The sequence below is a fragment of the Gadus chalcogrammus genome, chromosome 14 (genome assembly GCF_026213295.1).
Source record: "Gadus chalcogrammus isolate NIFS_2021 chromosome 14, NIFS_Gcha_1.0, whole genome shotgun sequence".
NCBI classification, from domain to species: domain Eukaryota; kingdom Metazoa; phylum Chordata; class Actinopteri; order Gadiformes; family Gadidae; genus Gadus; species Gadus chalcogrammus.
In genome coordinates, this window is record NC_079425.1 from 195,222 (window position 1) to 212,231 (window position 17,010).

A 17,010-nucleotide genomic window follows, 5' to 3' on the forward strand; every position below is an offset into this window, starting at 1 on the left:
AATCTCTCTATATATAGAGATTTCTCTCTATATCTATAGATCTAGACATAGAGATGTTCCCTAACCAAAGCAGGCGTGCCTCTGTCCTGCCCGCTCTCTTTGTGTCTGCTGTCAGAGTTCTGCCGATCGGGCTGCGTGTTTGTGTGTGTGTGGCTTTGTGTGAATATGTTTATGTGTATATGATTGTTTGCATTTGCGTTTGCGTGTGCGTGTGCGTGTGTGTGTGTGTGTGTGTGCGTGTGTGTGTGGTGGGGGGGGGGGGGGGGGGGTTCACCTCCGCTGTGGGGGTCCTGGTAGTTGGGGTCCAGCCCTCTCTCCAGCAGTCTGGACACTTTGTCCACCTGCTGGTTCTGGATCAGCTCCAAGAACTTCCTCAAATTGGCCTGCACAACAACAACAACAACAACCACAATAACATCAACAATATCCAACACAACAACAACAACAACAACAACCACAATAACATCAACCAATCACAACAACAACGACAACATCAACAACAACAACATTAACAACAACTTCAACCAATGACAACAACAACATCAACCAACCACAACAACAACAACATATCCAAAATGACAAAATCAACAACAACCAACACGACAATAACAACACCAACCAACCAGAGCAAGAGCTCACCACTCCTTCATTAAGGGGAGCTCATGACTCCTTCATTAAGGGGAGCTCATCACTCCTTCATTAAGGGGAGCTCATCACTCCTTCATTAAGGGGAGCTCATCACTCCTTCATTAAGGGGAGCTCATCACTCCTTTATTAAGGGGAGCTCATCACTCCTTCATTAAGAGGAGCTCATCACTCCTTCATTAAGGGGAACCAGAGCTCATCAATCCTTCATTAAGGGGAGCTCATCACTCCTTCATTAAGGGGAACTCATCACTCCTTCATTAAGGGGAGATCATCACTCCTTCATTAAGGGGAGCTCATGACTCCTTCATTAAGGGGAGCTCATCACTCCTTCATTAAGGGGAACCAGAGCTCATCACTCCTTCATTAAGGGGAGCTCATCACTCCTTCATTAAGGGGAGTTCATCACTCCTTCATTAAGGGGAGCTCATCAATCCTTCATTAAGGGGAACCAGAGCTCATCACTCCTTCATTAAGGGGAGCTCATCACTCCTTCAATAAGGGGAGCTCATCACTCCTTCATTAAGGGGAGCTCATCACTCCTTCATTAAGGGGAGCTCATCACTCCTTCATTAAGGGGAGCTCATCACTCCTTTATTTAGGGGAACCAGAACACATCATTCCTTCATTAAGGGGAGCTCATCATTCCTTTATTAAGGGGAGCTCATCACTCCTTCATTAAGGGGAACCAGAGCTCATCACTCCTTTATTAAGGGGAGCTCGTCACTCCTTTATTAAGGGGAGCTCATCACTCGTTCATTAAGGGGAGCTCATCACTCCTTCAATAAGGGGAGCTCATCACTCCTTTATTAAGGGGAACCAGAACACATCACTCCTTCATCAAGGGGAGCTCATCACTCCTTTATTAAGGGGAGCTCATCACTCGTTCATTAAGGGGAGCTCATCACTCCTTCATTAAGGGGAGCTCATCACTCCTTCATCAACGGGAGCTCATCACTCCTTTAAGGGGAGCTCATCACTCCTTCATTAAGGGGAAGCAGAGCGCATCACTCCTTCATTAAGGGGAGCTTATCACTCGTTCATTAAGGGGAGCTCATCACTCGTTCATTAAGGGGAGCTCATCACTCCTTCATTAAGGGGAGCTCATCACTCCTTCATCAACGGGAGCTCATCACTCCTTTAAGGGGAGCTCATCACTCCTTCATTAAGGGGAAGCAGAGCGCATCACTCCTTCATTAAGGGGAGCTTATCACTCGTTCATTAAGGGGAGCTCATCACTCGTTCATTAAGGGGAGCTCATCACTCCTTCATCAACGGGAGCTCATCACTCCTTTAAGGGGAGCTCATCACTCCTTCATTAAGGGGAAGCAGAGCGCATCACTCCTTCATTAAGGGGAGCTTATCACTCGTTCATTAAGGGGAACAAGAGCACATCACTCCTTATTAAGGGGAGCTCATTACTCGTTCATTAAGGGCCCAGATGGAGGACCCTCACTCTGAATTGCCTTTTTAATGTGTGGTGAATATCAGGATGGTCTCAGAGTCCGCTGGAACAACCGGCCCATTCCGGTTCTTTACCGCCTGCCTTTTCCAGGCCACACGGCAAGAATAGATAAGAGGGGCGTGTCCCAGTGGAGGAGGAGGTGGAGGAGGAGGTGGAGGAGGAGGTGGAGGAGGAGGAGGAGGAGGAGGAGGTGGAGGGGGAGGTGGAGGGGGAGAGGAGGAAGAGGGGGAGGGGGGGTGGAGGAGGAGGTGGAGGAGGAGGTGGAGGAGGAGGTGGAGGGGGAGAGGAGGAAGAGGGGGAGGGAAAGAGGGGGAAAAGGAGGAGGTGGTGGAGATGAAAGGAGGAGGAGGAGGAGAGGAGGAGGAGGGAGGAGGAGGGGAAGAGAGGAGGAGAGGAGGAGGAGGAGAAGAGAGTAGGAGGGGGAGAGGAGGAGGAGGGGGAGGGGGGGTGGAGGAGAGGAGAGAAGGAGGAGCAGAAAGGGGAGGACAGGGGAGGAGGAGAGGAGGAGAGGAGGAGGAGCAGAAGGGGGAGGAGGAGGAGGAGGAGGAGGAGGAGGAGGGGGAGGAGCTCACTGAAGACCTACCTTGGTGTGTAGTTTGGAGATCATCTTCTCGTCGACGTGAGGCTGCCTGTACACTCGGCTCTTGTAGCGGAACTGTGTGGGGTTCCATAGGAAAGGGAAAGGTTTATGATACTAACAAATGAGACACAAAGCCATGGGAAACCTGGTGTAGAAACACTTCCTTTAACGTTTATTGTAGGCCACTAAAGCGCCCATCAGTGGGAGGAATCCCAAAGTGTTAAAGCTACACAGTTACAGTTACGCAAAGCGTTAACCCTTACAAAACTCTGATAAACTTCTACTGTTGACCTTACAGCTGTACCTCTAACGAGGGACCCCCTAGCTGAGTGGCTGTACCCCTAACGAGGGACCCCCTAGCTGAGTGGCTGTACCCCTAACGAGGGACCCCCTAGCTGAGTGGCTGTACCTCTAACGAGGGGACACCCTAGCTGATTGATCGTACCTCTAAGGACGGGACCCCCTGGCCGACTGGCTGAGGGTACTCCCTGAGCACGCGCTCCTCGTCCAGGAACTTCCCGTCGCGGCCGCCGCTGGCAGGCTGGAAGAGGCCGTAGTTCAGCGCGTCCTTCAGACCACGGCTCAGCGAGCAGAGCACGCGCTGCGTGGCCGCCCACACGCTGGCGTCCGGGTTGAAGCGCATGCATTTCTGAGGAGGAGGAGGGGAAGATCAATGACGCCGGTTCCACACCTCTTCACCTGATCAATCACAGGGAACTCATGAGAGCCTCAGCTCTCACCTTCGTTGATAAAGAGATAATAGGATTAATGTTAGGATCAGTAGAGGATGTCATCAAAGTTGCCATTGCATCGTTAAGAAAAGATATAAGTTGCCTAAATAGTTTACTGCTTTTCTTTTTAAATGTGAGCCACATCAGAGATCAGTTTTTCTTGCACCATTGATGGACAACAAGTTTTCAGGATCTCAAAATCAATCCTGGAACAGATGAAGAGTTTACTCTGTTAATGATTTACTTAAGACAGCCATCATCGGAGGCGGAGCCACGACTCATCCTAGAGGCGGAGCCCCAACTCCCAGAGGAACCCCTCCAGAAGCTTCTCTCTCGCTCCTCCTCAAACTCTGAGCGACTCAACGCCGGAACAAAACACAAAGCGGGATTCAGCTGAGGATTACTGCTGCTATGTGTGTGTGTGTGTGTGTGTGTGTGTGTGTGTGTGTGTGTGTGTGTGTGTGTGTGTGTGTGTGTGTGTCTGTGTGTGTGTGTGTGTGTGTGTGTGTGTGTGTGTGTGTGTGTGTGTGTGTGTGTGTGTGTGCGCGTGTGTGAGCATCTGTGAGCGTGTATGTGTCTGTGTGTGAGCGTGTGTGAGCGTGTGTGTGTGTGAGCGTGTGAGAGAGCATTTGTGTGTGTGTGTGTGTGTGTGAGCGTGTGTGCGTGTGTGAGCGTGTGTGTGCGTGTGAGCGTGTGTGTGTGAGCGTGTGTGTGCATGTGTGTGAGCGTGTGTGTGCATGTGTGTGAGCATGTGTGTGTATGTGTGTGTGTGTGTGTGTATGTGTGTGTGTGTATATACAACTGGACGTGCTGCTGAGCGAGTGATGAGGGCTTAGCCCTGAAACCACTCGGCTAATCGGAGGAGGAGAGAGGAGAGGAGAGAGGAGGAGAGGGAAGAGGAGAGAGGGGAGAGAGGAGGGGAGAGAGGAGAGGGGAGAGGAGAGAGGAGAGAAGAGAGGAGAGAGGAGGAGAGAGAGGAGAGGAGAGAGGGGAGAGGAGAGAGGAGAGAGGAGAGAGGGGAGGAGAGAGGAGGAGAGGGGAGAGGAGAGAGGGGAGGAGAGAGAGGAGAGAGGGGAGGAGAGAGAGGAGAGAGGGGAGGAGAGGAGGGGAGAGAGGAGAGGGGAGAGGAGAGAGGAGAGAAGAGAGGAGGAGAGGGGAGAGGAGAGAGGGGAGGAGAGAGAGGAGAGGAGAGAGGGGAGAGAGGAGAGGGGATAGGAGAGAGAGAAGAGGAGAGAGGAGAGAAGGAGAGAGGAGAGGAGGAGAGCGGAGAGAGAGGAGAGGAGAGAGGAGAGAGGGGAGGAGAGAGAGGAGAGAGGAGAGAGGAGAGGAGAGAGGAGAGAGGGGAGGAGAGAGAGGAGAGGAGAGAGGAGAGGAGGAGAGAGGAGAGGAGGAGAGAGGAGAGAGAGGAGAGGTGAGAGGAAGGAGGAGAGAGGAGAGAGGGGAGAGGAGAGAGGAGAGAGGGGAGGAGAGAGAGGAGAGAGGAGAGAGGAGAGGAGAGAGGAGAGAGGGGAGGAGAGAGAGGAGAGGAGAGAGGAGAGGAGGAGAGAGGAGAGGAGGAGAGAGGAGAGAGAGGAGAGGTGAGAGGAAGGAGGAGAGAGGAGAGAGGGGAGAGGAAGAAGGAGAGAGGGGAGAAATGAGAGGAGAGAGGAAGGAGGAGAGAGGAGAGAGGAGAGAGGAGAGAGGAGAGAGGAGGGGGGGCAGCAGAGCAGCATGAAGCTGGACCAGGAGATGTAGGTTTAAGGTACCAACGTCTGGTGAGACCCCTGCTGTTTCCTGCTGATAACCCTCTCTCTGATGACTGGCTGAATACCTCGGCAAATCGCCATGGCAATATTTCCTTTCCGAATCATCCTCTTCCTAGGTCATTTAAACATCGACAAAAGACGGTGATTGATGGGAAATTACAATCTGATTTTCTTTCTTTTTTTTTCACAGAAAGGAAAATGTCTTTGGCACAGGCACTGCTTTGAATGTCGTCCAGCATTTTGGAAACGCCTAAATGTATTATTACTCTCTATGTTTAAATCCCCCCCCCACCCCAGCATGAGCCAAATCCACTTCACAATCTCAAGAAAGGAGAATGAGAGACCATACCTTGCAAAAGCAACAAGGGTTAGGCTTTTCAATCATTTTTCCCAAACTGTTTTGTTAGTGAGAAACAAATTAAATGATTTAACATTCAGTCAGGGAGCTCAAATAAAGGCATATTAAAGGGGGGTGGTGCGTAAAAAAACATTGCATTCATTATCTTCCTCCTTTGACCCATTTTACCATTTTCTTCCTTTTTATTTCTTAACCTGCTTTTGTGACGGTCGTACCCCAATTTCATCTGTTCCATCATGTCTAGTGCAGCTATATAGAGCCCCTAGCTAGCGGCGCACAGAGCACTTAACTAGCAGTAATGCAGCCCTTAGCTAGCAGCTCACAGAGCCCTTAACTAGCAGCTCACAGAGCCCTTAACTAGCAGTAAGGCCGCCCTTCACTAGCGGCTACACAGTCCTTAACTAGCAGTAAGGCCGCCCTTCACTAGCGGCTACACAGTCCTTAACTAGCAGTAAGGCCGCCCTTCACTAGCGGCTACACAGCCCTTAACTAGCAGTAAGGCCGTCCTTCACTAGCGGCTACACAGCCCTTAACTAGCAGTAAGGCCACCCTTCACTAGCGGCTACACAGTCCTTAACTAGCAGTAATGCCGCCCTTCACTAGCGGCTACACAGCCCTTAACTAGCAGTAAGGCCGCCCTTCACTAGCGGCTACACAGCCCTTAACTAGCAGTAAGGCCGCCCTTCACTAGCAGCCCCACCCTGTGGAACTGAGCTGCAGGGGGTGTTGCTTCATATCACAGTACATCATGGGTGAAGAAAGCAGGATTAAAGGACGGAGGTAATGATGTTGTGGAACGTGGAGGAGGTGGAATAAGGCTCATGTTTGGGATAGAACGTAATCAAGTTGTAGTACTGATAAGAGTGAGCTTGAGGAGGGGGTGATACCATTAGGGTGTGTGTGTGTGTGTGTGTGTGTGTGTGTGTGTGTGTGTGTGTGTGTGTGTGTGTGTGTGTGTGTGTGTGCTTACACGATCATGTGATCAAGTGGTTCCACTGAGTGCTCGATGTTGAATCACATCCTTAAGTGCACACATGTGAATGGGCTTTTATACACATCAAAGCATGCCCCCCCCCCCCCCCACACACACACACACACTCACACACACACACCCACATGTATGAACATGTGCATACAAGCACAAACCATTACCCCATTTGAATGTATCGCCATAGCGACCGTATTTTGTCGTAAAGCAGCAATTAGTAACAAAAGATTTCACTGCCATAATTGTGATCAGGATGTCGTCCGAAGGCAGGTGTATTATAGCACTAAGCTATACTACACACCAGACCTACACACGTAGCATATATAGATATACTACACACAAGGATGTAGTATTTAGGTATGTAGTATATATAGATATACTACACACAAAGATGTAGTATTTAGGTATGTAGTATATATAGGTATACTACACACCAGTATGTAGTGGGCAGGTGTTTAGTATATATAGATATACTACACACCTGCCCACTAGATACTGGTGTGCAGTATATCTATATATACTACAAACCTAAATACGACATACTGGTGTGTAGTATATCTATATATACTACAGGTATGTAGTATATATAGATATACTACACACCAGCATGTCGTATTTAGGTATGTAGGTAGTGAGCAGATGTGTATGTGCCCAACCACTCTGATCGTCGGGGTCTCCCACCTTGCCTCTACTGACGCCTGCTGTTTGAGTGAATCAGCCAGCATGTATTAATTCATTCATCCACCATGGGTCCCCCACCCCACTGACGTCCGCCGCATCCCTGCTGCTGGAGCTGGCCTGTCCATCAATAGGATGAACACACATACTGCCTCATAGCTAGGCCTAACACATACTGCCTCATAGCTAGGCCTAACACATACTGCCTCATAGCTAACCCTAACACATACTGCCTCATAGCTAGGCCTAACACATACTGCCTCATAGCTAGGCCTAACACATAGTGCCTCATAGCTAGGCCTAACACATAGTGCCTCATAGCTAGGCCTAACACATAGTGCCTCATAGCTAGGCCTAACACATACTGCCTCATAGCTAGGCCTAACACATACTGCCTCATAATTAGGCCTAACACATACTGACTCATAGCTTGGCCTAACACATACTGACTCATAGCTAGGCCTAACACATACTGCCTCATAATTAGGCCTAACACATACTGCCTCATACCTAGGCCTAACACATACTGCCTCATGCCTAGGCCTAACACATAGTGCCTCATAGCTAGGCCTAACACATACTGCCTCATACCTAGGCCTAACACATACTGCCTCATAGCTAGGCCTAACACATACTGCCTCATACCTAGGCCAAACACATAGTGCCTCATAGCTAGGCCTAACACATAGTGCCTCATAGCTAGGCCTAACACATACTGACTCATAGCTAGGCCTAACACATACTGACTCATAGCTAGGCCTAACACATACTGCCTCATACCTAGGCCTAACACATACTGCCTCATAGCTAGGCCTAACACATACTGCCTCATGCCTAGGCCTAACACATAGTGCCTCATAGCTAGGCCTAACACATACTGCCTCATACCTAGGCCTAACACATACTGCCTCATAGCTAGGCCTAACACATACTGCCTCATACCTAGGCCTAACACATAGTGCCTCATAGCTAGGCCTAACACATAGTGCCTCATAGCTAGGCCTAACACATACTGACTCATAGCTAGGCCTAACACATACTGACTCATAGCTAGGCCTAACACATACTGCCTCATACCTAGGCCTAACACATACTGCCTCATAGCTAGGCCTAACACATACTGCCTCATGCCTAGGCCTAACACATAGTGCCTCATAGCTAGGCCTAACACATACTGCCTCATACCTAGGCCTAACACATACTGCCTCACAGCTAGGCCTAACACATACTGCCTCATACCTAGGCCTAACACATACTGACTCATAGCTAGGCCTAACACATACTGACTCATAGCTAGGCCTAACACATACTGCCTCATAGCTAGGCCTAACACATACTGACTCATATCTAGGCCACACTGCCTCCCACAGCCAGTCCAGCTGTGCAGGGCTTTCATGTGGAGAAGCTTTTTGGAATATAGGTAGGATATATTGTTTGACAGCTAGCTAGTGGTTGTATAGTGATAGCATAGCCACTATACTATCGTGGCTATGCTATCAAATCGATCCCTGTGTTACGACCCGGCTCGAGGGAAGTAACATGAAGTCGACAAACAAGGATTAAATATACGAAAAACCGGGTTTATTGTTACACAAGGTTAAACAGACTGGTGAATGAGGACCATGCTGCTGGCCCTGGCTAGAGAGCGAGTGAATGAAGCCTCCCAGGCCTTAAAGGCAACAGCAGGTGCCAGGTAACGAGGAGAAGGAGGGGCTGAAGGAGGAGCTCCAGGAGCACTGCAAAACATGGAGCAGATCTGCACATAACACCCTGTAAAAGCATGCTGTATTTGACTGTCAGGATCCCTACCCACTGTGACCTGTATCTGTATTCACTTTATAGAAGTTCCTCTCTATAAATCATCATAAGCATTGATAATATGTTTATTACACATATTAGAAATGCAGCTGTTGAAGATGAGCTGGCTGTTTAACTCTCGTTAAGGTGTTGTTTAATGAACCAGGTGCACTAGAATCCCTTCCATTTTATATATGGCGACATAGTAACCATGACAGCGGTTGCAATAAACCAACATAACAAGCTAGATTTTTTTCAACACCAACACTTTCCTAATCGCTCATTTAAAATAGGCTTTTTGGAAAGAGCAAAGCACAATGAAACAAAATGATGCTATGCCGAAGAATATTTGATACAGTTAAATTGCTTTCAGGATCTTTGATTCATCATCTTTAGTTAAGTCAGAAGTAAGTTATTTAAGTTTTCATTTTAAATTCAATCAAGAAAGAAAAAAATATTTGAACTGACTAAAATGCTACAGATCCCCGACAGAGAGGCTCTGACCGGAAGAAGGATACTTAGTACTCGGTAGTATAAGTACTACTCTCTGGTAGTAAGTACTACTTCGTATCCACACCCTCAGAACTGCTCCAGTATAAAGATCACAGCAGCCAGTTGCCTCCCAGAGGAACCTGTGGATCCTCCAAGAATGCACCTGTCCCCAGCCCCATAATGCACCTGTCCCCCGCCCCATAATGCACTTGTCCCCCGCCCCATAATGCACCTGTCCCCCGCCCCATAATGCACCTGTCCCCCGCCCCATAATGCACCTGTCCCCCGCCCCATAATGCATCTGTCCCCAGCCCCATAATGCACCTGTCCCCCGCCCCATAATGCACCTGTCCCCCGCCCCATAATGCACCTGCCCCCGACCCAGAATGCACCTGTCCCCCGCCCCATAATGCACCTGTCCCCAGCCCCATAATGCACCTGTCCCCCGCCCCATAATGCACCTGTCCCCCGCCCCATAATGCACTTGTCCCCCGCCCCATAATGCACCTGTCCCCCGCCCAATAATGCACCTGTCCCCCGCCCCATAATGCACCTGTCCCCCGCCCCATAATGCACCTGTCCCTAGCGCCATAATTGACCTGTCCCCCGCCCCATAATGCACCTGTCCCCCGCCCCATAATGCACCTGTCCCCCGCCCCATAATGCACCTGTCCCCAGCCCCATAATGCACCTGTCCCCCGCCCCATAATGCACCTGTCCCCCCCCCCATAATGCACCTGCCCCCGACCCAGAATGCACCTGTCTCCCGCCCCATAATGCACCTGTCCCCAGCCCCATAATGCACCTACCCCCGCCCCAGAATGCACCTGTCCCCCGCCCCATAATGCACCTGTCCCCAGCCCCATAATGCACCTGTCCCCCGCCCCATAATGCACCTGTCCCAGCCCCATAATGCACCTGTCCCCCGCCCCATAATGCACCTGTCCCCCGCCCCATAATGCACCTGTCCCCCGCCCCATAATGCACCTGTCCCCCGCCCTGTAATGCACCTGTCCCCCGCCCCATAATGCACCTGTCCCTCGCCCCAGGGCGCCCCTGCCTCTAGCCCCCCCTCACCGTCTGCTGCAGGTCGGGGACGAGCACGCGGACCACCAGGGAGTGCGTCCTCACGTCCTCCATGTAGGGCGGGGCCGAGGGGGCGGGGCCTATGGTCTCGTAGACGGTCTCCTCCCGGTCGGAGGCGGAGTCCTCGGAGTAGTCAGAGAGACTCTGAGCCATCTCATCCTCGCTGGAGGTGGGACTCCTAGGGCGGGGGGGGGGGGCAGCCTTCAGCTGGAGAGAGGAGGGGGGGAGCGAGAGGGAGGGGTAGAGACAGGGAGGGGGAGAGAGAGGGAGGGGGAGGGGCAGAGAGAGGGAGGGGGAGGGGGGGAGAGGGGGAGAGGGGGGGAGTGGGGGGAGAGGGGGAGGGGGGAAAAGGAGAGATGAGGGGAGGGGGGGGAGAGGGAGAGAAAGGGAGAGGGGGGAGGAAAGAAGGAGGGAGAGGGAAGGGGGAGAGGGAGGGGGGGAGAGGGAGTGAGACAGAGATTAAATGTCCTTTTAATTCCTTCCACCTTTTGCCTTCATACATGTATCTTTCATTCATAACCAGAACGTGTTTACTTGTCTCAACCAGATATTCCCCAAAGCCTTTTATTTATTTTATTTTAAGTTATGGTTTTAAGTTAACCTTTTCATTTTGTCACCAAAGACGAGCCAGGATGAAATATTTGCAGATAATTGGTTTAACATTTTGTGTTAGTATTGTATATTGTTTGGTGCGTGCATGAATGTGTGGATATGTGTGTGTGTGTGTGTGTGTGTGTGTGTGTGTGTGTGTGTGTGTGTGTGTGTGTGTGTGTGTGTGTGTGTGTGTGTGTGTGTTTGTGTGTGTGTGAGTGTTTGTGCACGAGGGAGAGAGAATACAACTATTTATCGAGTCCTAGTATCTGTGCGATGAAAGCGATTCAAATCCTGGCGGCTGACAGCTGCTCTACATCGTTACCTCTGGAGAGTAGAGAGCCCGGCGAGAGAACCAGGGAGACACGGAGAACGTAGACATTAGAGGAGTCGAGCGTTCATTCAAATCTTCATCCTCCTATTCCTCTCCACAAGGTCCTCCGACCCCAGCACAGCCGAGCAGCGTGGCTCGTTCAACCCTGGTCCTCCTGGGGGTCCCCCCTGGAGACAGACCTCTCCAACGTGTCCCTGAGCACCACAGCGCTATGAGGAGCAGCTGTCCATTCTGAACGCGTCAACGAGTTCCACAGAATCACCTCAGACGGACTGAGCTGATACCAAAGAGTCTGTAGGCTGGGCCATGTGACTCAGACAGCAAAGCGGACGCAGAGGTTAGCGGTGACTAACCCTGACCCTAACCCTAACCCTAACCACAGAGTCTGTAGGCTGGGCCATGTGACTCAGACAGCACAGCGGACGCAGAGGTTAGCGGTGACTAACCCTAACCCTATCGGTGATCTATCGGGCATTCATGAGTCTGTCAGCAGATCAAGATACCTCTGAAGAAAACAGCGAACCTAACCCTGACACTAACCCTAACAGGCCTTCCCCATTTCAATTAGAGAACAGATGTTCTGTTCTGGACTCACACACACACACACACACACACACACGCACACACGCACACACGCACACACGCACACACGCACACCCGCACGCACACACACACACACACACACACACACACACACACCCACACACACACACACACACAGCTCATTCTGCACCGTAGGTTCACTGGGTTCTTCTGAACGGCAGTTATGTCTGTGAGTTGATGATGACAATACAATCGCATAAAATTGAAGACGATGGTACTGGCATACAAGGCAGTCGATGGAACTGCCCCTGCCTACCTCCAAGCATTGGTAAAGCCACACACCCCAGCTCGATCCCTCCGCTCAACTACCTCAGCTGGACGTCTGGTGCCGCCATCGCTAAGAGCTAGCAAAGGTCGATCAGCAAAGTCACAACTTTTCTCGGTTTTGGGACCTCAGTGGTGGAACGAGCTCCCTGCCATTCTCAGGACCGCAGAGTCGCTCACTATCTTCCGAAAAAGACTCAAGACTCACCTGTTCAGAGTCCACCTCGACTCTGCATAGCCACCCTCCCCCTTCTGGCCACCATTGTACATTGTATTGTGTTGTATTGTATTATAGTACTTAACTGTGTAGCAACTGCAGTAGCTGCTATCATTGCTGTAACACAGGGAATTGGTTAGCCTAGCGATTGTTGTACTTGCACTTGGTTCTATGAACATCCATACTGTACCGACAGCGATATATTGTTGCACTTCTTATGACAAATGTACTTATTGTAAGTCGCTTTGGATAAAAGCGTCTGCTTAATGCCCTAAATGTGAATGTAACAATCTGGGACTGTTTCCTGAAGTGCACACAAACATGTTGTTTGGAATATGGTTTAACATAAATGCATTTTCCTCATTGTGTTTTATCTCCCACTGTCCATGTGTGCTCCATAATTATTATTGATACAATTCATAAAACAAACCTCTCTCTAATGTGTGTCATTCTGCGCTCTGGTCAGCAGGATGCTTGTTGGACTGGACCTAGGAGCTGCAAATGTGCAGTTTCTCACCTTATTTGTGACCTTAGTTCGATCTGACAGATGATTCATTTGTTTTCCCCGCTTTGCTTTAAAGGTTACCTCGTTTTACCATACAACACCAGCTAAGGGGGCGGGGTTAATTGACATTGCCTAGCAACAGAGGATCTATTGAAAAAGCAGATCTTTGGAATAGAAGTTCCAAGAGCATAAATAGGAATTCTTAGAGTAGAAATGCACTGGAATAAAATAGTTCCTTTACCAACAGTCAGCTAACATGAGTATAATACTTTGTTCTATAGTTTATATCAGGAGCTGTTAGTAGTTAATACCTTAATACTGAAACTTTCTAAAAAGATATCTCCACCACTTTACTGCTTATAAATCCATCCACCTGCTTGGAGAAATATGTGCAACAACAATATCTAGAGCTTTCGGTGTTAATGATTTTCCATGACACTAAAAACCGTCTCAATGTGTTTTGGACTCATATTTTAATAGGAATTGAATCCAATTATTCTAATGACTCCTGCTTAGAGTCTCACTTCAAAGGAGAATCCTGAGAGAAACAAACCCAGTGTGAGTCTGTTATCCACTGTAGGTCCAGTAGGGTTAGGGTTAGGTCACTAACCCTAACCCTAAGTCCAGTAGATCACTAGCTGCCAAACAGAACATCCAGAGGTTGTCCAAGGCTAGAACCCACCAGCTCCTGCTCAAACTGCCTGGAACCAGTTATCGGAGTGGCATGGTAACGGGGAAATATGCTAAAGATGTATATCTAATCACTCAAGTGTTTACAAGCGTCACTGGTTCCCTCTGGTTGGGATCATACTGGTGTTTAGGAATCCACCTCACGAAGGCTGGGGAGGTTGTTCTCCTTGTTGTTCTAAAGCGAGAACCGGTTTGACAGTTTGGAACCTCGTCCCCTGGAGAACAGAAAGGACCCCCGGGAAGCTGAGTGACAGGAGGGCCGCAGATTAATGAGGCTGAGTGGCAGGAGAGGCTGAGTGACAGTTGAGGCTGAGTGACAGGAGAGGCTGAGTGACAGGAGAGGTTGAGTGAGGGTAGAGGCTGAGTGACAGGAGAGGCTGAGAGACGGTAGAGGCTGAGTGATGGTAGAGGCTGAGTGACAGTAGAGGCTGAGTGACAGTAGAGGCTGAGTGACAGTAGAGGCTGAGAGACGGTAGAGGCTGAGTGACAGTAGAGGCTGAGTGACAGTAGAGGCTGAGTGACAGTAGAGGCTGAGTGACAGGAGGGCCGCTGAGTGACGGTAGAGGCTGAGTGACAGTAGAGGCTGAGTGACGGTAGAGGCTGAGTGACGGTAGAGGCTGAGTGACAGTAGAGGCTGAGTGACAGGAGGGCCGCTGATTGACAGTAGAGGCTGAGTGGCAGTAGAGGCTGAATGACAGGAGGGCCGCTGAGTGACAGGAGAGGCTGAGAGACGGTAGAGGCTGAGTGACAGGAGGGCCGCTGATTGACAGTAGAGGCTGAGTGGCAGTAGAGGCTGAGTGACGGTAGAGGCTGAGTGGCAGTAGAGGCTGAGTGACGGTAGAGGCTGAGTGACAGTAGAGGCTGAGTGACGGTAGAGGCTGAGTGACAGTAGAGGCTGAGTGACAGTAGAGGCTGAGTGACGGTAGAGGCTGAGTGACAGTAGAGGCTGAGTGACAGGAGAGGCTGATTAACAGTAGAGGCTGAGTGACAGGAGGGCTGCTGAGTGACAGTAGAGGCTGAGTGACGGTAGAGGCTGAGTGACAGTAGAGGCTGAGTGACAGGAGAGGCTGATTGACAGTAGAGGCTGAGTGACAGGAGGGCCGCTGAGTGGCAGTAGAGGCTGAGTGACGGTAGAGGCTGAGTGACAGTAGAGGCTGAGTAACAGTAGAGGCTAAGTGACAGTAGAGGCTGAGTGGCAGTAGAGGCTAAGTGACAGTAGAGGCTGAGTGACAGTAGAGGCTGAGTAACAGTAGAGAGTGAGTGGCAGTAGAGGCTGAGTGACAGTAGAGGCTGAGTGGCAGTAGAGGCTGAGTGACAGTAGAGGCTGAGTGACAGGAGAGGCTGAGTGGCAGTAGAGGCTGCCAGTTCAGGCTCTTTAATGAATCCTGATGAACAGAGGCGGAGTGGCACTCGTGTCGGTAGGGGGGAAACCCCCCAGACCACCGACCGCCTCAGCCTCCCCAAAATAACCCCCATAATTCTTCCTGCAGATCGTTGCTGCATGCGGAACGCCCTGTGTCTACGTATAAAGAATATTGTAATCTATTCGTTTCATTTTCAGAGCTGGCCGCTTGCGAGGGTCTTCTGCTCGGGCGGAGAAAGCTCACATGGAGAGAGGGGAATGCAATCAGGTGGATCGGTTCTACCGGGGGAAATTAGACCAGCGAACTGACACGCACGTAAACGCTTTAAAAAATAATCATAAAATCAAATGCTGAGCCTTTGGATTTCATGCCTCACATTTGTTCAGAGCATTGTTGTGTGTGTGTGTGTGTGTGTGTGTGTGTGTGTGTGTGTGTGTGTGTGTGTGTGTGTGTGTGTTTGTGTGTGTGTCTCTGGTGGTTGTTCTGTTCCCCATGTGTGAGGCATGTCCACTCAGTGCGGACGTGGTCTATGGTTTTGTTCTTCAGAGGTTGAAGAGTGTCGGCTGGAGGCCGGCAGCACACCGTCCCCCGTCTGAAGACGGTCTGGTGTCCGCTCCGTTCACAGGGTTCAGCTTTTTGCTGGTTGCTACCCTGACCTCCTTCTTGCTATTGTAAAGCAGTGAAAGCTTTCCCAACAGATATCGTCTTCTGTCTGAACGCACTCAAGCGCCACCAGATTTAAGAGGCTGCAGTTAACATTTTATGAGCACCCATCTTTGTTTGGATTCCCTACTGGGAGTTTTGCAAGGAGCTCAGGATATAGACAGACACACACACACACACACACACACACACACACACACACACACACACACACACACACACACACACACACACACACACACACACACACACACACACACACACACACACACACACACACACACGTAGTGCCCCCTACTAATCTACCCCCCGCCACTTTAATCAATACAAAATCAACCTCACTAAATAACATGCAGACACACTCAACACACACAAACACACACCCATAAATACTCAAACGCACGCACGCACACAAACACACACAACACATACACACACATACTCATATACTCATACACACGCTGTGGCATCCTGCTCCTCAAACCTCGGCCCGGGTGGGTGGGTGGGTCCGAGGTTTGAGGAGCAGGATGCCACAGCGTGTGTATGAGTATATGAGTATACTCATACACAGAGGAACCGCCGCCGCCACCCACTAACCGGCGACAGAGAGCGTCACTTCTCACCCCCCAATCAGGGAGATAGGGGAGACTTGGCCGGTTGGAGGAGAAGGCCAGGAGGCCATCTTAAAAGGAGCACGAGAGCTGACGACAGGAGAGAACAGGAGCGACTGGCACGGGTGAAGCGCTCAAGACCACATCCTATTATAGGCTCACGGAGACCCTATGTATAGTGCGCGTGTTTCCTGTGTGAGAGATCATTGTAATAAATGCCGAGTTCGGCTTAACCCTGACTCCGAAGCGTAACACGTACCTTGAACCCCGAGACATTGAGGAGCGGGTTACCACAACGCACACACACACACACACACACACACACACACACACACACACACACACACACACACACACACACACACACACACACACACACACACACACAGCTGAGAACGATTTGTATAAAGGCCATTTAACGCAACAAATCAACATAGATAACCAAATGAAATACAGTATAAGAATTTCATGGTAAATCAGTGTAAGATAAAGTTACTATGTTGATGGTTCAAGCTGTTGAGAGCAGCATTCTCCGGCTTGTTGAACACCGAGGGCAGAGAGAGGGTTAGGGTTAGGGTTAGGGGCATGTGCTGACCTCTAAAG

The 17,010-nt window shown here is 50.2% G+C and overlaps 1 protein-coding gene across 1 annotated transcript in view; it reads right to left on the reverse strand.

The window, feature by feature from the left end:
* The window catches only part of LOC130403562 (SH3 and multiple ankyrin repeat domains protein 2-like), a 66,832-nt gene extending 50,149 nt beyond the window's left edge, over positions 1-16,683 (reverse strand). The window contains exons 1-5 of the mRNA XM_056607976.1: positions 16,667-16,683; positions 10,557-10,743; positions 3,136-3,339; positions 2,694-2,765; positions 275-383 (exon numbers count right to left, since the gene is read on the reverse strand). Of these exons, the coding sequence (XP_056463951.1) occupies positions 275-383; positions 2,694-2,765; positions 3,136-3,339; positions 10,557-10,743; positions 16,667-16,683 (589 nt within the window). The remainder of the gene's footprint in view (positions 1-274; positions 384-2,693; positions 2,766-3,135; positions 3,340-10,556; positions 10,744-16,666) is intronic.
* Between the last annotated feature and the right edge of the window lie 327 nt (positions 16,684-17,010).